Genomic DNA, 20,796 nt, shown 5'->3' with positions numbered 1-20,796 from the left:
TGTTTGGCTTGTTGCCATTTGCTGTCAGTAAATGCTATTCATTTGACAAAGATGGATTCAAGTTTCCACACTCAGCACACAGAACCCAATTGATTTCTTCTGACAGTTTGTAATTGAATCAATTAAAACGGAACCTCTTTCAACTGGATTTATTTGTCATATAGTACATACAGCACAGAAAATGAAAGCATTAGTTGGTCTAACTGATTGGAATTTCTAGGATGTGAATATGGGACATTTTTACTGCATCCATTGCTATTTTCCCTTGAGGAAAAATATTCAAAAATACATCCTGAGAATAAAACAGTGAGTGTCACTCTTATTCTCAGTCCAACTGATGTAGACTCACAAGTGCCTGTAGGGTGGCCCCAGACCACATAGGATTATGGGGTTCTTGCAGAAACCCAAAAGTGCAGAGCAAATATTTTGCCTGAAAGACTGTAACCTTTTTAAACACACGTCTGCTGCTGAAGGGTAAAGCAGTAGAGCCTCATCCTGAAAGTGAACCGTCAGTCTTTTCGGTAAGTCCATTTCTCTACCTCCTGTATTAGTTTGTTTTATTTCTGAACCTGTAAAAGCTGCTCTTGGAGGCCTTTCTGTGCACAGTCTGTTTCATCTATCCGTTTTCAACCTCCGCTCCATGTTATGCACTGACTAAACACTGCTGGTGCTTCGTAATTTGCATTAGTGCTGTTGGTTTCTGGTGGAAATCTGGCACCTTAAACCAGCCATTATTTGTACAAATGTGTCATGAATAATCAACAAGACATGTACAGAGATTACTCCAAACTGTCCAAGCACACCTGACTCATTCTCTCATCTTAACACCCGTCTGTCCAGGTGTGTGTGATTATTCACACTCAATTATGTGGCAGCAAACTGTTATTTGTTGAGGTATTTTATGTTCAGATTTTGTACCAGCAAATGTTTTAATTTCTGTTTAATTAGGCGTTATTTTAAAATCTTAAAAAGTGAACTGAAAGAAGCCCTTAACTTGAGAGAGGTTATTTGTTTCAACATTTATTAACAAATTCATGCATTTACTTGTTTTGGAAACATTTGCATGTAGGCTATATATGAATTGTTTGCAAAAACAAACACTCCGAACTCCGTTCTCTGCATGTTGTGGATTGAGGACTGGCTCCCGTGGCTCCCGTGATACGTCGTCAACGTACGTTTTGCACGTCGTAGTGTTTTAATTAGGCTACAGCGCGCGCCAACACGCAGAACTGCGTTCAGCTGCACAAATGCAATAAGTTGTCCACGCAGTGCCGATTAAGTTTCTATGATTTAACTGTCACAGTCGACTCCGAAGTCATGCCACATGGATTATTCGATTTTTGTACCCTACATGTCAAGCGCACCCCCTCCCCCACCCACTGTCTCATTTATGCATTTATTATTTTTCTTAAGTGTTAGCTTTAGTAATTACTCCTCTAAAACTAGTGTTGCATTACAGTATATGTAATATTTTATAATACAACCGGCCTGCAAGACGTGCCTGAATATCGGAAAGCTGTACGACTGTCAAGCCAAGCCATCACTTTTCAATTCATACACTGGGACGGAATAGCCTGGTGATGCAGCCCATTCTCATTACATATCAGCCCTGCAGTTGTTACGAATGCCATCAGATGAAGAATATGCCATTACCGCAGCTGGGTTCCCCGTTGAAATGGTTCGTGAATGCACGATGATACCCATTAATTCGTCTAGAGATGACGGTGACCAATTATGCGCTTAGAAGGAACACTTGAACATCTTTGTTGGTATGATTCTTTGGCAAGATTGTCGAATGGAGGAGCGGATAGCATCTTTCGTGAGGCGAACAAATGAACACAGCCGATGTCGGGCATCGATGTTTGTGGATTGTTGAAACTGTTTAAATAAAAAAAACAGATTTTTTTCAATGGAATAAAATAGCGACCGTCGTCCCCTCCCGTTCATTCTACATTTTAAAGGGTTTAAGTACTTCCTGACACTGTTCAGGTGAAGAATATTATGAGAAATGGAGAAGCATGCCGGGCTTCAGCTTGGGAAACGACACCCTGGATATATCCTCAGACAAGAACATCAGGCGAAACAGTGGAAAGAGCTACTGTGGTGTTACACAACTTCACCATTTTTTTGTTTCAATCTTTTAAAATAATATTAATTTCAATATGCTCTCTTGCGCAGGCGTGCTGCCCGAGGCTCTGGCGATGTGCTTCGCTACATCCCTAAGCAATGTGTAAATGAAAGCGGGGAAACCCTCAAAATGCACGGACGTACCGTTCTTATCGCTCGAGAGGATTTATTCGTGATCCTTGAATAATTATTGTGCTTCACCGAAGAATGTCAGGAAAAACAAATGCGGAGTCAGAGGGAGTAGTCTCCAAAGTTAAAGTAAAACGGCAGATCAAGACAATCGTGAAGGATCTAGAGAACATCCTCGGAGACTTAAAGGATGTAGCTAAGGAACTCAAAGAGGTTAGTGTTCTGTATGTTGATTTGCGCGCGACTTGTGTTTGTTTTTTCTCTGTGAAATAATTAATCGCGGCGGTTTCTCAGACTTGGTAGATTGTTTTTTTTTTTTGTAAAGAGGCAGACCTGTATTGTGGACCACCCCCGTGTAAAGCTGTATTAGAATGAATTGGTCCAAGGCCTACGTATATTCTACGTATATCCACCGCACTCGGACCTTTATGGTCGTATTTATTTATTTATTTATATAATTATTTATTTTTATTTACTTATTTAGAGTCAGTGTTAATATTTGGGATGACAAGGTCTGGGGGCACGACACAGTTCCTCTCGTCTTTTATGTTCATTTATGATTAATATCTAACAATGTAGCCTATTTAATGTCATTTTGTATTACGTGAATTTTCTTACATTTGAACATGCAGAATGGCAATCTTTGAATGAGTATTTTTCGTCATTGGTCACATGCTTTCTGCCCGGTCATATTGCTGGCCATATATGAATGTGTTCCAGCATTGTTAAGGACGATTGAAAAGACAGGTAACAAAATTATGTTGCTTTTATCTGTACAAGTGAGATCTACACTGTGCTGACAGCCATTGGTTTTTGTTATGTCAGTGTGCATTTTACGTGTGGGAAAACCTTCAGCTATGTAAATAAATTTGTAAAGTAATGAAAACATTGGGCCTTCTGTATTTTACAACAGAATGCTGTCTCAGAATACAAGAGTAGTAAGCAAGCAAGTTATTTCGATATTTTTTCTTAGTCTAATGATTCATGATGAAATCAATTAGCTTATTGCGTCAAAACATTAATTATGTAACGTAGGTTCATTATAATTCTCCTAATGTACTATATACACAGACGTGTGTGTGTGTAAATTCATAAGTAAATATATGAAAAACTCCTTGGCATAGATTCTGTTGGCTTCTAAAACAACAGTGCAATTTAGAGGGCCAAGATGTAGGACACAAAGAAGTTAATTAAAATATACAGTGTCAGAACATATAAAGCATTAATTTAATAGTTTTCCATAAAAGTGACAGGGTGGGCTATTGTTGAACTTGTGCCCGTAAGGGAGTGGATCCAGATGCTTGCAGAGGGGATGCTTTAATCCATTTTGGTCTCTCAATTAAAATGCATTTAAATCACAACAAATCTTAGTCCGATATTAGAAAAAGTGTCATCTACTGTATTTTATCAAGGACACTTTCATACATTCATGGAACTGTATCGGTTTAGATATGTTATCAATATTATTGGTTGATAAGGAGAAAATATCCCATCTTATATTTTGTCAGCAATGTCTTGTTGTTTCTCTCTTTGTCTTGAACATTGTAATATTTGACAGGACCGTTAAATTTGTCAACCTCTAGTTTGTGAATAGCCACACTTTGGTGATTATGCATTTTTTAAAAACAGAAGTAACTATCCAGAAGTACCAACAAGACAGAATTCACTGAAGTACTGATTTTGTTAGGTCCTTAGTCCTCATAAAAACAGAATGTCGTTTATATCGTGTTTCAGCCAAACTTCCTCGCTTCTGATGTGACCCATGTAGGGTGGCTCACGAACGTGTGCCCCTTATCAGACCCCCAAATGAAAACAGACTGTGCTTACGCTGCTGACAGGGAGTCAGGAACTATACTGCACAGTCGCAACCATTCTGCCAGTACTGCGTGAAATAGCATTATGTAAACCATAGGTTTTCCACGTACACAACGATCACGTTTGGTGTTGTTGGAAAACCGATGTCATGGGGAAGAAGTCGGTGTCATTGATGGTGTCGTACAGGGGACGCTGACTGAAGGATATTGGAACACCATTCAAAAGTGAACAGTAGGTAATGCGAGCTACCTATGAAATCTGCTGCCAGCTGTGTTACCATGGTTAACATGGTTTGATAGGCTTACAGAGATGACACTAGCTGGATCATTGATGTTGTATTGTTGTGATCATGTCTTTTTTTGGATGATTTTGGCGTTTTTCTTTGGTCCTTGGGAATATGAAGGGAAAAGTGAAGTGGTTTGAGGAGACGTTATCGTGATTACCTGCACACCATTCGCATATAGCCATTCCATTACATGCACAATTCGCGGCATTGTATATTACCATTATTGAACATATACTGTAAAATAAATTGCATTTACTTTATCCTGGCATTCTTCTTTGACTATAAACCACGACAAACCTGGCAGTTTTAGGGCCCAACATATACATAGGACTCAGGATATCTGCATCCCAGAGTCATTCACATGTACACTAGTGCAAGATACACATAGTACCCTTGTCGGCTACACAAGCCAAAGGCACGTCCGCGTCTACCAAGACAGACAGCAATCCATATAGAGTCACAGTAATGGCAGAAAGAGGCTGTAATCCCTAAATTGCAGTCTCCCTTTGTGTAAAACTGTTCGAACAGGGGAAAAGTTTAAAACGTTATTTTGGAGTCAGATAGCCGAGATGTCATTAAATTAATCCCGTTCCAGTCGCACTGCACGCGCTCCGTCACTTCCGCAGTTTGGTGTGTCTGATGGGACTCTTGCACCCTTGTTGGTGGGGCTTGTTTCAGCTGATGGATTCCCATTTCGTTGCTGTGGAAACACCCCTGATTGCCTCGCTTTTAGCTGACACATCTGAGGTGGGTCAGAGGAGAGGTGTCACACACATGCTTCAGTGAGTAAATATGACTAGCAGCGCTACATCATTAGCACATACGTAGTCAGAAAGAAAATATGAAATATTAATCGGGGGGGATGTCAGGGACCTATACGGAACTAACTCTCCTAAAAAAAAAAAAATAAAAAAAAAACTGTCTTCAATGGGCTTATTGGGTGTTATCAAGGAGATAAAGGGAGAATCATGAATGAACAGTAGCAGGGATGTCTTTCCTAGTCAGGGAATCCAGTCCAGCCAAAAACACCAGTCAAGGGATCTACTTTACGACATTCAAAGCTACTGCGTGGAGATTATTGAGGCTTAAGATAACGTGGGGCGAGAGCAGAGGGTGTTTCCGTTCCCGCTGAAGTGCATGGTGTAATGAAGAGACCGACAGCCGCTTTGGGGATGGGCCTAGGCTACCTTTATAATTGTGCGCAACTCGCCAGAAGGTGAGAAACTCGCGATAATTTTTCCATTACCGAAATGCCAATCTCTCTCTCTCCCTCCCTTATCGGCAGCCTGCTCCTTTTTTTAGCCGGCGAGCCGCGGGCACACGGGGGCAGCCGGTTGACCAGGGGAGTTGCTGTTTGTTGCATGAAGAAATGAGGTAGAACCCTGCTGACCGAATCCCTTCCTCCCCTCTGTGCGCTATGGGCAATGGTGTTCTGACCTGTGGTAGCCATGGCGACATAGTCGGCCCGGGCTTACGACCCTGGGTCAGGTGCGCATTTTTCTGCCTCCTTTAACAATTAACAATGGAATCGCGCGCTCGTTCCAGCGCAAGCTGAAAGTTCAGTGGCTTCTGTAGAAGAGGAGCAGATCCGGGCATCACAAATGGTGCCTTGAAGGGTGCCTTTGTCTTGTATTTGTAAGGCTCTTTGAAAAGATATTATTTATGCCTTTGGCAACTTACTCTGGAGCATGGTTTCTGAAGTGAGCAAAGTTTACAGTACCTCATTGTTCTAACAAAAAGGGTGGCATAGCTTTCATGAAATAGGCCACAGGAGAATGCATTGTCCTCATAATTGTCTGTTTATGAATGCCCTTAGAAGTAAATGTGAGTAATTTGTCCCTTGATAAACATCCTTTTTTCGTGTGAAAGCTCTTCATCAGCCTGTTATCGCTACCATGCAAATGTTTTCCATTTGTAGTTTCAGAAGATCAAACCATTTTCAATTATTTCTTCTCGAACAGAGACTCACTTGGATAATTAAGCAGCCCAGCGGTGGGAAACTTGCATTGCAAATTAGTGACAGTGCACCACTTTTATACTGCAACTGTGAAACCATTTTACCGACAAACGGTGAAAAGATCTCACGGCTGTTAACACTGTGAAAATGATCGCTGCTATAAACTGTGACCAGATAGTCTTTCCCCTAGTAAATTATCCTGCAAACATGGCAGATGCCACAACTGAAATAGTTATAGAAACACAATTTATTTCAAATGTTAATTAGGTCTGAGGCTACAATGGCACAAAAGCTCAGGAAAGCAAGGTAGGTGAATAAAAAATAATCTTTGATAAATTGCACATTTTATAAAAGAGGAATGTAGTGTGGAATTAGTATCCTCAGTTGTAGTGAGCACGTTGCAGGTTAAATCTGATGTTGAATTAAATGCACGCCAAGGTTCAGTGTGAATGTCGTCTTGTCACGCATAGTAAAAATACATTAGTTGGGTCCAACACAATGTCATTGCATAAATTTCCTTTACATCCTTCCATAATAATAACCTTGAATGTGAATAACAGAATATGTGCCTCTTTCCAGTTCGTGGAGCACTGTATTAAGTGTCGTAAGTATTTTAGCATTAAATGTCACTGTCACAAAGAGTAGTGTTCAGGGTCATATCATTTAGAGTTCCCGCTCCACTGGTGCTTTACAGTAACAGAATGTGAATCGAGATGTTTTGCTTTATCGTTTTTCTTTGAAATGATGCGGAGAGATTTGCTAAGGGCTCATTGACTCTGGTCAGTGCAAAGGTATCTATGCTAAATATATCAAATTTAACTAATGTGACTGATATGATGGATTGGAGTGTTTTCTTTCATAATATTGTGCGCGCACAAGGTTTATTTCATACGCTACTTTCCATATCTCAGTTGGTTAATTTCAGATGATCCAGAACTGTGGATAAATTATGCAAAATTGCATGTTAATGCAGGTCAAACTGCAATGAGTTAAAGTGGCATCTTCCTCTTCTAGATAAAGCACGCAAACTGCATTTCACGGGGGAAGGAAATATTCTCAGACATTTTGCTTGTGCTCAGCTTCAAATTGGGAAGCACTCTGGGACGGTGGTGTAGCGTAGTGTTTAGGGAACTTGGGCTTCCCAGATAGTAAGCGATTCCTGGCCGGATCTGGGCCGACGCTGGCCCGAAGTCCGCACTGCTGGGCCGGACTTGGCACAGGTGTGGCCCGGAGTCGTTTACTATCTGGGTTGTAACCTAAGGGTTGCAGGTTCCCATGTAGAACGCTGGCATTGTGCCCTTTATCAAGGTACTTAACCTGAATTGCTTCAGTGCATGTCCATCTGTATAAATGGATGCTGCGTGAACAACGCAGAGGCCGTGTCAGTCGCACTGCGCAATGCCTGTAATATAAATTTAATGTAGCTGCCGACATTTAGCGGATCTGTCCATACGAACTGAACCTTTGAGCATAATTTTAATCCATTCCTTTGCTGTCGACGTTTGCCTTGCTGCTTCAGTCGTTCTGAGAGAGACTCGAGGAAGCCACGTCCTGTAGGACTTCATTGGCTGCTTAATCCTGGCCTTAAAGGGCTAAGGTTCACTAGGCTTCCTATCTCTGTGAGGGCCTGATAAGCCTAGAACTGGGAAAACGCTGTGCGGGGTTCAGCTGAGGTAATGATTAATTGAATCATGTGGTTAGGGTAGGTGCTCAGGTGGAGAAGAAACGGTGGACAGTAGAAGCACTGCAGAGAGGTGACCTGGCGACGTTGCCAAGAATTTGCAACCGAAATTGTCCCTGACCTGACTGACAGGATGTGCGAAAGATAATGGGTACACAGGAACAGAACACAGAGACTATATAGAATGAGTCATGTCTCAATAGAAGGCGGAAAAAAGACAGGGGGGAAAGAACTAGGTGGATCTCTTCCCTGAAAGCATCAAATGTCTCAGGAGTGCAAGTAGGACATGATGAGTTGCTCTTGAGAAAAAGGAAAGGTCCAAGGACTGACCCCTGGGGAATAGCTTTTCAGTGCCATACCACAAACTGCAGCAAACAAGCCGTGCTGGACCTACAAGCCCCAGGAAATGGCTGCTCGTCTCTGAAGATCAAAAAGGGGTATGCATATGGAAAGAATAAGACAATCTAAGTAAGCTGGTTTCCTCGAATGAACATGAGCAGAAGCTGAGGGCAATGTTTCTGTAAGAAACGGGAATCGGTTGTGTGCTACCCTTCAGCGGGACAGTCGCACAAGCTGATGAAAGTAATTGGAAAGTTGACACTACATTTTTGGAGGGGGAGTGGAAGTTTCGAAGTATATGCAACGCTGAGGAATAAGGAAATGGTAAAACCGTCAAGATCCAGATCGAATTTACAATGACAGCAGAATTTTACAGCAGTTGTTGGAGAGATGCTGAAGATCCCTTGCTGTGTGAGTACCAAGCGAGAGTTGACGTCAAAAGGGAATCATGCACCGATGAGTGCTGTTAGGAATGTACTCAGCATTGTGGTAGCCTGAATATTAAATGTCAGTTAATATGTGGAATTTCTTTCTTTAAATCTATTTATGGGATTTGAATTTTCCGATTTAGAGGCTGCATGTCTCTCTTCTTAACCTCTTTCCTGGGAAAACATGGAGGAGAAATGCTCTATTTGTGTAAGTCCTTCTGCCAGTTAGGAAAAGGGGTGTTTATTGTGTGCATCGAAGCAGTGTGTTTACATTTTTATATAAATAAATGTTTAAATAAATGTTTTTCCCGTGCAGTACTGTATTTGGCCTGTAGCACATCTTGTTGTCGGGCATAGCTTCGTGGCGTGCGCTAGCAAACAAATCTTCAGGGGGCCTTTTCCACAGGCTTTTTTTTTCAGCTGGATAAAATGCAATTGTTGTCGATCTTCGAGGATCCTGAGAATCGGCTACCCGGGAAAAGAGAGAAAATCGTCAACATGCATCAAGTGTTAACTCAATACCCCGGATTAATTATTGACAGTGCCTTTCAACAAAAAAACGAGAGCGTGCAGCTTTATCCCAGGGGAGAAAAGGGTAAAATTGTGTCTGATAGACAAACTATAAGGCAAAGTATGTGTATTATTTAAGTGTGTATACTGTTTTCTGAAGCCCCAGAGACTCAATAATTTGAGGTCCGTAACAGAATAAACAGTGCCTGTAGACATACTGTATTAGATTATTTTTTGTGGGTCTGCTATCAAACAGTTTACTGCAAATGTCTGGTATTTCTCAAAGCATGGTTTCACCGTAATCCAACAGAGGCACAACCTTTGGTCAAAAACAGCACATTTGCAAATGTCAACGGATCAATATCACTGTTAGTGTCCCACCTTTCACCAAAAATGAGACTGACATTAAATTATTGCCTCCGGCTCAATATTCCCAGCTCATACATATATAATTCATTGTCAACATGAAAGTTAGCATATTCCAGTGAGTTTACTGCAAATTAGTTTCGGAAAGTAATCATCGTTTCACGAAGTAATCAGGCTTTCCTTTCATTTCAGAAAGTAATCAGGCGCAATAATCAAAGCTCATATATATATATATGATCTTGGAATATTATATATATATGTATAATATGAAAGGTGGCATATTCATGCAAGTTTACAAGCATTTGTTTCAGAAGGGAATCGTTACAGCAGAAGTGCACACATTTAGTTGTACAATACCAGGGGTACAGCAAGACACACGTGTGCGCATGGCTACTGTCTCTAAGTCTATGTCTACAGTGCACGTCTTGATGCCTGAATGTGATTTTTTGCCGACAACCGGTCTTTCTCCTGTAGTGTTTACGTTACACTGTCTGCGTGTGGCCTGTGCGTACATGTCCGTGTCGCTCGTGTGACTAACATGCGCAGGTATGGTTGGCTTGGCAACAGACGGACGCCAACATGGAGGATGATGCTGCGTTTCGTCCAGTGGCTTGCGCCTCACACGCAGAAGTCGCTAATATCGTTTTGTTGTTTAATTTGATTGATTGGTACCAGGTAAGAGTACTATAAGCCCATTTGGGCTTTCTCTTTTACTCACCTGCACAAATCAGTGTGCAGCCGCTGTTGTGTCTGTATGTACGTCTGCTTCTGTGCTTTTCCTTGTGTGAATAAATAAAACAAACAGACGAGTGAATCGATAAAACGCGCGACGGCAGTTGACGGTAGGGCGGCAGGAGTAAGGCTACCTCGTACGGTGCCTTTATACCGCCACAGCCTGCTCCGATACCGCCGCTGAGAGAGAGGGCTGCTCAGCGGGAGCCCAAATTTTCAGAATGAGAGGGGAAGCCGTCGCCTTTCCCGACAAAGCACTCCGCTTTTTTTTTCGCCTGCCGGTTTCTAGTCGGGAAGCGTGTGGGAGTCGAGGTGTAGCGGCTCACGGGTCCTGGAGGATATCGTGTTTTAGCGTAAGCACATCCTTGGTGTGTTTGGATAGTTTGGGCAGTTTTTCAGGCTCTAGTAAGGGAAACTGTTTTTTTTGAGGTGGTCAACTCCTGGATGTCATCAGCAGCTTCAGAACAAAGTGCCGCTTCCCTCAGCATCTGTGCAGTTAATGCTCTGGACAATGGGCAACACCAAGTCACTTTATGGGGCAAAAATCCGATTGTCGGATGTGTGGGAAAAAAATCAGAATCGGATCATGTGAGAATGGTAATGTAAGTGCGTCCTAAGAGTCTTAACTAGTACTAGTACTCCGTACTAAGTGTTGTTCTCATAACCCTTTTGAATGCGCGTACTGTATGTACTTTTGTTTGATGAGACTGGATAAGAACGCCTGTTGACCGGATGTCATGTGACTGACTGTCGAGACCCAGCTGTGATCCCCTCTTTCTTGCGCCTCGCAGGTTGTGCACGACATCGACTCGTTGACCTCTGACCTGCGGCTGGAGGAGGAGCTGACGGACAGCTCCAAGACGGACACCTTGAACAGCAGCTCCAGTAGCACCACCACCACCACCACGGCCTCCAGCATAGAGAAGGTGAAGCACCACCTCGACGACTCCGCCCTTCGGCTGGCTTTGGTCAGCCCGACCGTCCTGACGGTGATGAGGAGGCCACACCCTCCCCTGCCCCCGCCCCGCCTGACCCCCCTCCGGACCGAGGAGCGCGGGCCGAGCTCGCTGGCGGGGCACCTGGCCAACGGAACCCTGTTCCGGAACGGCCTCTTTCCCGGGAAGCCCGTCGGCGTGCCGAGCAGGGACCTGTGCTGCATCCCCAAAAACGTCCCGGAGCGGGGGCCCACGCCGCCTCCCCCGCCCCCGCCCCGGCACGAGAAGAGCAGGTGCCCCCAGGCCACGCGGGAGCGGGTGCGCTTCAGCGAAAAGGTGCAGTACCACGGGTACTGTCCCGACTGCGACCTCCAGTACAACGTCAACAACACGGACGCGCACCTGCACTCGGACCTGATCGACGCGAAACTCAGCCCCGCCCACTACTGCTCCTCCCCCCCTGGGGGCGGGGCCCTGGTGGAAAACGGCTGCCTAAGTGCCAGTCACAGTTTCCCCCCCGCAAACACGCCTTGTGTGCCTCACCCCCTGGCCCCCAAACCACAGAAAACTATTCTCCGAAAGTCCACCACCACGACCGTTTGATGTAAATGAACCGCGTTCTAACCGAAACACTTTGAAAATGATTTTCGTTTTATTTTTATGAGCACTTTCTACTTTGGCAAAAAAAAAAATTGATTCATGGATTATCTAAAAGATGCGAAATGCCATCAGGAAAACGAAACGAAACAAAGCAAACGAAGAGGAAAGAAAGGGTGAGTTTTCTCCTCAAGTAACAGATAAATCGAATGTGCTTTATGTGGGGCGTTGTTTGCGACATTTACCCACATCTTTAATTTCCTGGAGAAATGTTATCATTTTTTCATGTTCATTCATACAAGACTGGAACTGAAGTGAAAATCTAATCTAATATTTGACGGTGAAGTTTCTCTCTAATAATATGCGGGATCATTCGCTGAAATGTGAATGCAGATGAACGTTCTGTCATTCTTGTGTCACAAATTCGATGTGACGTGAGAAGGCCGCCGTGTCCAGACAGGTGCTAACCTGCGCTGGGCCTGGCCAAAAAGAGTCGCTCGCTGTGATTGACGGCTCCCTCCCCGGTGGGGGGGGGGCGCGCGCAGGGCAGGGCAGGGGGCAGGGCATTCACCTTGAGACAGGACTCAGCCGTCAGCTCAAACACATTTTAATAACCCAAAAAAAAACGAGTCGGAGAAAATTAAGAGTGCTGGGGCTCGTACAAAACAACAACAGAAGTAATTTACGCCCGTGGGCACGTGCGGCCGCTAATTTCGTGCGGTGAGATGAAATGCGAAACGTTTGATTACGGTGCACGGATAGCTCGCGGCGCTTTCTCATCTAGATCCAGTTGTTTTTTTTCGAGGGAACAGCACATCGAATGCTAAGGAAGTTTTTTTTTTTTTTTTTAATCTCACTTTATGATCATTTTCCTTGCTTGCTTGCCTTCTAAAAATACATTTGTGTGTGTGTGTGTGCGCGTGTGTCTGTGTGTGTATATTTGAAATGCGCAAGCACACTTGAGGTTGAATGTTCTGGACTGAGAGGAAATTTCAGACATGGATCGCATACGCCAGGCCCACCTCCCCTCCCACACTGTGAGTAACGAGTTTGAACCCGGGTTCTGTGTTGAGTCACTCCTGGCTGCCAGCTCACTTCATCAAGGAGGCATAGCCGGGATTAAATCCTACCGGACGCCGGCTTTTTCTGGCTCTCTCCCTAACCCCCCCGACCAGCGGCTGCGCTAGGTTTATCTTCTTTTAAACATCCAAAACGGAAGCGGGGAAATGACACCAGGCGCTTGAAAAATTTCAGAGAGAAATGACGGCCTTGATGCTGGCAAAAAGACAGACCTGCGTGTTTGTTGTCTGACTGTCACAGCTTCACAGCCGGAACACGACAGTTAATGCCCTGGCGGTTTGGCAAACTTTGAGATTCTCACTTGCTAATATTCCACATTTTGTGAGTGATTTCACAAAACACTGCACAGGGCTTCTTAACAAACAGCACAAACTGATTTGCTTAAATTAATTTCATTAGGTTTTCAGCCAGGGATAAACCAATAGATAGAGCATTAAAATATTTAGAGTAGATATGCTCATCCTAAATTATATTACGGTGCGACTGCTCATCGAAGTATGTGCTGCATTAATAGTGATTAAAATTAGACCAAATAATCATATAATGGTGATGACAGTATGAACACAACTGGCCTAGATATTATCAAACCTCTCATTAATATTCATAAATCTGGATCAGATCCAGTTAGGCATGGAATAATGCTTTTTTGTTATGTCTTCCAAAAAGTAGTATATCTTTTTTTTTGGCACTTGAGGATTTTCAAACTTGAGAGAATAGCTTATTAGTATGATATATCTGAATTTAATTTCACAGCTTTCGCCAAGGGTGAGTAGCAGCGTTAATGAGTGGGAAGTCTTTGGCATTCAAGTGTACCAAAGTGTACATCAGCTTGTCTTTGAAAAGCTTAGAGAGGTTCTTGGGAAGGAAACCTGGCTGTTGTAAGCATTGCCATTGTGAGAAAATCCTACATTTATTTAGATGTTAGGATGTATTGTGTAGGCCCTAATTACACTCATATCAGATCAAGATAAAGCTGACAAATCAATTTCTGTATATCCAATATATGTGGTTGTCAGTTTACAAGTAATTTTTTTCATGTGTGGAATATCCTACTCAGAGAGTTTAGTTTTGGGCATTTCTCCTAGTTGTTGTATTTAGTGTTCCATACAAGCTGCCAACCACTTTTACAACAGAGTGTCTTGCAGCTCCACCACGCTTAGTATGATGCGTCATGTGCCAATAGAATGTTGGTGACAGAAGAGCACAGTCGAGTACTGGCAAAGTCACACATCGTTCAAACTTGGAAAAATATGATCCATATCTGGATTTGTGTGTTTAGACTGAATCACCAAATTTAACGCATATCAGATTTATCAACAACAAATCTGTTGCATAAAAGGCAAGCGTTTGCACTTGACTTTATGGATTTGGCGTAATAACAATGAATGCATGCTTCTATTCGTTTCTCATCCCATGGTCATCGTTAATTGACACGTTTCTCAAGTAGTATGTTTATAACTGTGGTATGCGTATTCATTGTATTTTACCCACACATCTTTGGTAATGGCATAAGATAAGTTTTGCTCATAAAAAATGAACTGTGTGCTGTGGAGAGGCAAGACTTGGTGCAAAATAGGTCATAAATAAAGATGACAACCCTCCTGAATTGGAGATGGATGACGGAGCATGCCCTAAATTTACATTGCATTCTCTAGCTTCTCGTGTGGTTATCATATATCTTTGGCTAGCAGGTGATCTCTCTTTCGACGCATATTCAAAATATTTTCAAAGAAGCATTTTTCTCACCTGAGAAACAAAGCCCTGTCCTAATGCAGATATCAAACCGCTAGGTATAAGCCAATCTGCAGTACCAGCTTTTAGTACAGCAAGTGAAGCCAAAGTCTAAGACTTTGTGGAAGGTCGCTGTGCCATTGTGGCAGGTGTGTCCACTCCATTAGGCGACGAGTGGACAGAAGAGCTAAACTGGGAATTAGCCAATGGAGCTGGGAAATAGAGGAGAAGAGAGTTCATAAAAACAAACCTCTAAAAACATAACTTCTTGCCTCACAAGGAGGTTGCGGGTTCAAGTCTCGGCAGGCCCGGATACTCCGCGTGAGCTTTCATCCTCTCCCCGTGTTCGCCTGGGTTTCCTCTGGGTACGCCAGTTTCCTCCCACGGTCCAAAGACATGTAGCCCAGGGACTACTAATGAAAATTAGCCTTCCTGGCTAACTCTGGCACATTTACAGAAATGATTATTAATGTCCAAATTGACCGTGTCAAATAAATTGATATATTAAATGAATCAAAATTAATTTCATTTGCAACTATGGTTACGAATTAAATCCCAAACTAGTGATATTAACTGTAAGAGTGGTGAGGTAATTACTGCATCTACTGTACCTGGCATCGGACTGTTACCAGCCAGCCTTCGCTGTGCATACCTGTTGGTGGGGCTGCCGCTGTCCATGGTCCTGAAGCCATCCCTAGGCTTTGAGAGACAGCAGGAGACTCTGACACTGGCCTTCTCCACACCACTCCACTCTGCACTTAATTTTGGACAGTCCTCGCGCATTTAGGTCTAGTTGACATCCTATTATTTATGAGTAATCTTCCATAGGACAGGTTCATCAAGGTCATTTGAAGATTTTTTTAAAGATTATCAACTTTCAACCTCACAACATGGATGGCATATGTAATTACTCCTTTTAAACATGGCTCACCTTTTTAAGCGCTTGAGTTACTTAGGTAGTAAAGTCTGCTTTACAGAAAATTGCAGTCATAATGTCATGAAGACATGTCAATGTCTTCAACCAACTAAAACAAGGAATCAGTGGTGGAAGGGCACTGTTTTTACGGGGTCTACGTTTGCGTTTCTCTAGTTAGACGCAATCTTTTCCCACTGTTGTTGGCACTGAGAGGTACATCTCTCCTCTGAATCTCTTGTAGCACTGCATGGCTTGCAGAAAAAGAAAGAAGAAACGGTTGTCTAACACATGAGCAGAAATGGAATGGTATTCATGAAGATCATTTGCTTTAATCATTTAAGGTTATCCATTTTTGGTAATATGCATTAAAAAAATAGGCATCAAAGGAGCTTTTCATCAGGGGAATCTACTACCACCACCCACCTCTGGATTACGTGCTTTTATCTGTCTCCATAATTTATCGGAGATACCAGAACCACTGATTTAAACTCTAATTCTTCCAGTCTCATGTCCCCTGGTGCTCATGCCATAAAATAATGATTTATGAGAGTCCAGAAGTCTCTAGTTTCTCCCTTCAGCACATAGAGATCTTCTGTTGGCATGCACCATTCAGACTCTCGGTTTAATTGCACAGCTCACGTTTTACAGTCGATGCACACGGTCCCCTCTATCTATTCTGTTCTTTGATATTGATTTTGCAATTAATTCTCTGTGATGCGCATTGCCACAGTTTAGTTGAGATGTAATTGCATTTTATGTGATTCTTACTGAGCATGTCTCTGGGGAGGAGACTGTCACTGTGCTCTTTGAAAACCGAGCAGATAAAAGCAAATCCAAAGTGGGAGGGATGCCGTTCAGTTCAATGTTATATTTTAATGCATAAAATATGAAATTTAGAATTAATTAAGTTGGATGTGTCAATTTCAAGTCTTAGTAGTTAGTGCATATCGTAATTTCTTACACGTTTTATCAGTGTTGAAAGTTTCATTGGAATGTATCACACACAATCCATGACTGCGGTAATTAAGAACTCATTTAATTTCTGAGAGTAATAGTGGAGACTTGTAGGCCAGACCTAAGGCTACCTTTAAACTACAATTGTTATTAATATGTTAGTTTAATAGTTTAAAGGGGCAGTTCACCCTAAAATGAAATGTATGGGTATGTTTCCACTTACCCAGAGTACTATACAATCATCCAGATAGTTTCGCTGAGATTTGGTGAGTTTCCTTGATTCCTGCATGCAGCTCACCCTGATACAACAGACCTCGGCGGAACCAAAAATTTACATTTGAACAATTCAATAGCAAAGTTTCTTTCCAAATACAATGCCACGGTTACTCTGGAACATCCGAGGTAATTGGTGCGCGGTTTCATCAAAATTCTGGGTTGGCGCTGCTACAAAAAAAGACACTGACAATGGTAGGTAGAGGCTCATTTACAGTCATATGCATGGAACGTATGCTATCACAGCTAATGTGCAAACCAAACGGAAAGAGAGCTCATTCTCAGCTGTCCTCAGGTGCACCTGAAGCAAGTGGAGAAATGCCTGTTCGTGATTCCAAAGCTTGGCCTTAGCCTGAGTCAGGCTAATAGAACAATAAAGCTACACTACCGCTAAAAAACGGCAGTTTAAAGACTCTTAACCATAAGCTTCCCAAAGCCAAATGCACATGGCATTAGATATTAATGTGCTCATTCATTACACTCTGCATTGTAAAGCATTTATTTTAAACATACATGCCCAGTCGTCTATGTCCAGAGGTCTCAGCTGGAAAATACTCTGAATACTTTAATGCTCTAAATTAATTTGAGGACCTGTGCCAATTAATTTGTGCTGACTTAATTTACATGCCTGTGTTTGTGTTGGAACTCCGTGACCTTGTTGTGATTTGTCTGTTAGCCTTATAGGACACGTCACTTTTCAGTGTTAATTATACATAAAATCTTTTTTTCTCTTTTCATTTCATACTGTTTAAATGATTAAGTGTGTCTGTAAAAGGTGATGTTTTTGTTTTGGGGGGTGGGGGGGGGGGAAAGCTGGTTGTATATAATTGTGTGCGGTTGATTAATTGAGAATCTACACACAGCATATCTGGTGACATTTAGCTAAAAAAAAAAAATCATTTGTCTCCAAGATGAACTGCCATCTGTTCATGATGGTGACCTGTTTGAGTACAATCACTGAGAGGTGCTTTTTCACTATGAGTGAAATACTGTGTACCAACAGTAATATGTTCTTTGGCATGATGTATTGTCCTTCTTAAGACTACCCAGGGCAGACATAATTTACTTTGTCAGCGTATACAGTGCTTGATGTGGGTACATTGTCTGTGGCAGTCCAATCGGCTCCCAACACCATGCATCAAACAAAGCATGTGGGCTTAAATTATCAAACTGTATGCACGGCTGAACGGACACACTTTTAACAGATGAGCCATGGAATGGTAGATCTTTGCCAACGTGGTGTGAGTGATCTGAGATCAGCACATGCACATACATCATCGGAAAGACTGTAGATATTTGCGTTTTCAATTTCAGTTACACTGTGTGTGTGTGTGTGTGTGTGTGTGTGTGTGTGTGTGTGTGTGTGTGTGTGTGTGTGTGAGAGAGAGAAAGAGAAAACCGAGTGTGTGTGTGTTTGTGTGTGGTTACAAATCTGGCGTTTAATGGCTGTCGGTGTTATGCAAGTTCGACCCATTCCCTTTTGTCATTAATGCGCTTTTCTTGATCCCCCTGCAGGTCCTGCTGGATAACTGTGGGAACAGCAATCACAAGACAGTAAACTCCGATCTACTTTATGTTCCATCGCACAGCGATGTAAAAAACCCAAGGCGCTCACCGTTCAACAGAAATCCCTCCAAGCCACCGTCGCCAAATAATTTATGACCACAGAGAAGGAGGCTCCGGACCAGAGGGCAGGGATTTGTCTGCGGTGAACACGAGACGGAAAGGAAAACATGAAGCTAAAGTAAACAAAACCCACATAGTAAAAAAAAAAAAAAAAAGGAACAAATTCATTTACAAAATTTAAATTCCGGTTTATTTTTCTTTTTTGTCTAAATGGTTTCATTTCGAGTGTGGAAACTTGCGCGGTTCTCGGTTCGATCTCCCACTGCGCTGAGAAAAGCTGGCTGCGGAAAAGATGGAGGAGGAGTCAGCCTTGACTGAAACAAATGGACCAAGTTCAGTCGTTTAAAATCATGATTTGCACACGCGCCGACCTGCAGTGTTTGTTTTTGTTTTTATTTCCGTTCTTCGTATCGCTTTGGTTTCTTTTCATTCAGAATAACCAAAGTGAGTTTTGTCCGTTATATCATTAAGGCGACTGAAGTTTTCTAAAGTTCTAAAACAAGGTGATGGCTTCAGTGGTTTTGTATGTCATAAAGAACTTATATCAGTTGCTTTAATTTTTTACTCATGTGTTGTATCAGCTTGAATCTCAACTTCAGGCCTTTTATTTGAGTTCTGTAGAGCCAAAAAAACAGGTAAGACAAAAATAACCATAGATATTTGCATTTTCAATTTGCATATTGATGGTCCTCCTTAATTTCCACACTTCCTGTTGTGAAGGGAGATGATTGGTGCAGGGCCCAGAGCTAGACATGCAGAGGAATACAGGAACGGCACTGAACTTCCTGTTTGCCACACACAGGAATTGATAAGAGCTTATCGCTGGAAACCAGAAGATGAAATAATCTTAAGAGCAAGCCAAAAGAAGCTGTGAACATAATTAGAAACTATCTGCTTTATAATTTATTACTAGAAACCATTTTTTCATTAATATTTTTCTCTTAGGATTCAGTGTGTTAATCTGTGGGGCCCATTCAAATGAGCCACTGCTCTGCTTTGTCTTTAATGCAATGAGTATATAATTTAAGCAAATATAAGCTATTTTTTAGATTCCCAAACAAAGCTATGAATTAATTTACCATGACCACAACATGTTTAAGTGTCCAAAATGGGTAACATTTACTTACATACTTTGCTCAAAACAGTCAAATCAGCATAGCAATTAGTCTGAAAACCCCCAAGTATTTGATATCTATGTAGGATGATCTGTGTTAGCATCCGTGTAACATACAGCTTTACACACACCTTAAACTACAATAATTTGCATCAAATTTTATTTGTATATCTATATATTTAGAGCCTTTTTCTAAAGAGATTTTTAGAAAGTAATTTAAAAAGAGGATATTTTTGATATTCCTTAGAGAGATGGGTATTTTAAAAGATGGCTTTCGACCTTTTGCAGTGCATTTATTTCTGTAGGGCATGTCGGACTAATTTATTTCTATATTTTTCGACAAAAAGAGGAAGTGACTCTGTATAAACATGGCGTAAATTAATTTAAATGAAATGGACAGGCTGAGAACAAACGGCGATGTGGCAAAGCGAAATAAATCAAACCAAATACATTCCTTAGTGTTCCTGAGCGGCACTGGCAAAACTAGAGAGGGCGCGAAGTGTTAACAACGGCCATTTCCCTGAGTCATCCTTTCATGGCTGTCGTCCCCAGTGCCATTACTGGCTCAGAAAAACCGTCGTGTCTTTCGCCTGGCACAGAAGGTTCGGCGTCGCAATCTGTAGCCGGTGGACAGTTTCCTGTCGGATGATGTCATTTCCTTTCCCCGTCGGTGGTCCACGTGGGCTCTGCAAAATGTTTCCATTTCCAATATGTCCCTTATCAGGGAAGGATGATCAGTCCGGACAGAATGGAGACCAGCGAGCTCTGAGTTTGTATTTACAAACCTGATGTCATTAGGGGAGAGAGAGAGGGGTATGCACTGTTTATGTTACCTGTCATAAAAATGTGTATCTCCCTGTTTAATACATGGATCAAATATATATTAATTTTCAGCCTGTGTGTGTTATGTGTTGATTTGAGACCACATGCTCAGTTTAAATGCCTGTGTTAAGCTGGAGAGGGCACTTAACATTTTGTTATCGTGCACAAGGGCCATTTTGAGCTTCAGGATTCGCAGAGGTGGGATGTTCAGGGTTCAGAAAGTTAAAGTCTTGGCCTGCAGGGATTCCTGCAGATGATTGGTCGTTGGAAAAGAAACATCTATTTTCAGCATATTACCGTGTTTTGTGAGCTATATGTTTCATGGAAAACATTCTCAGGGACCTCTAGGACCGTTTTGGGTTTTACCAGCATCTAGAG

The 20,796-nt window shown here is 42.2% G+C and overlaps 1 protein-coding gene across 3 annotated transcripts; it reads left to right on the top strand.

The window, feature by feature from the left end:
* Window positions 1–1,108: 1,108 nt before the first annotated feature.
* On the top strand, window positions 1,109–20,489 carry prr16 (proline rich 16). 3 transcript variants are annotated; one of them, XM_035379770.1, is made up of 3 exons: window positions 1,109–2,469; window positions 11,162–12,078; window positions 18,372–20,489. In XM_035379770.1, the coding sequence occupies exons 1-2, from the start codon at window positions 2,335–2,337 to the stop codon at window positions 11,906–11,908; spliced, it is 882 nt and encodes a 293-aa protein (XP_035235661.1). In that variant the 5' UTR covers window positions 1,109–2,334; the 3' UTR covers window positions 11,909–12,078; window positions 18,372–20,489. The 3 variants fall into 3 exon arrangements, with proteins under 3 accessions (XP_035235661.1, XP_035235663.1, XP_035235664.1); XM_035379772.1 differs by lacking the exon at window positions 1,109–2,469 and adding an exon at window positions 7,619–8,658; XM_035379773.1 differs by lacking the exon at window positions 1,109–2,469 and adding an exon at window positions 8,937–8,970.
* The last annotated feature ends 307 nt before the right edge of the window (window positions 20,490–20,796 follow it).

Source organism: Anguilla anguilla, chromosome 10, assembly GCF_013347855.1.
Source record: "Anguilla anguilla isolate fAngAng1 chromosome 10, fAngAng1.pri, whole genome shotgun sequence".
In the NCBI taxonomy this organism is placed as follows: domain Eukaryota; kingdom Metazoa; phylum Chordata; class Actinopteri; order Anguilliformes; family Anguillidae; genus Anguilla; species Anguilla anguilla.
This window is presented reverse-complemented; position numbering and strand designations above follow the sequence as displayed.

Excerpts from the sequence above, each read along its gene's own strand:
- prr16 (XM_035379770.1), top strand. The coding sequence starts at position 2,335 with ATGTCAGGAAAAACAAATGCGGAGTCAGAGGGAGTAGTCTCCAAAGTT. Across the intron at positions 2,470-11,161 it reads TAGCTAAGGAACTCAAAGAG|GTTGTGCACGACATCGACTC; the intron begins GTTAGTGTTCTG and ends TGCGCCTCGCAG.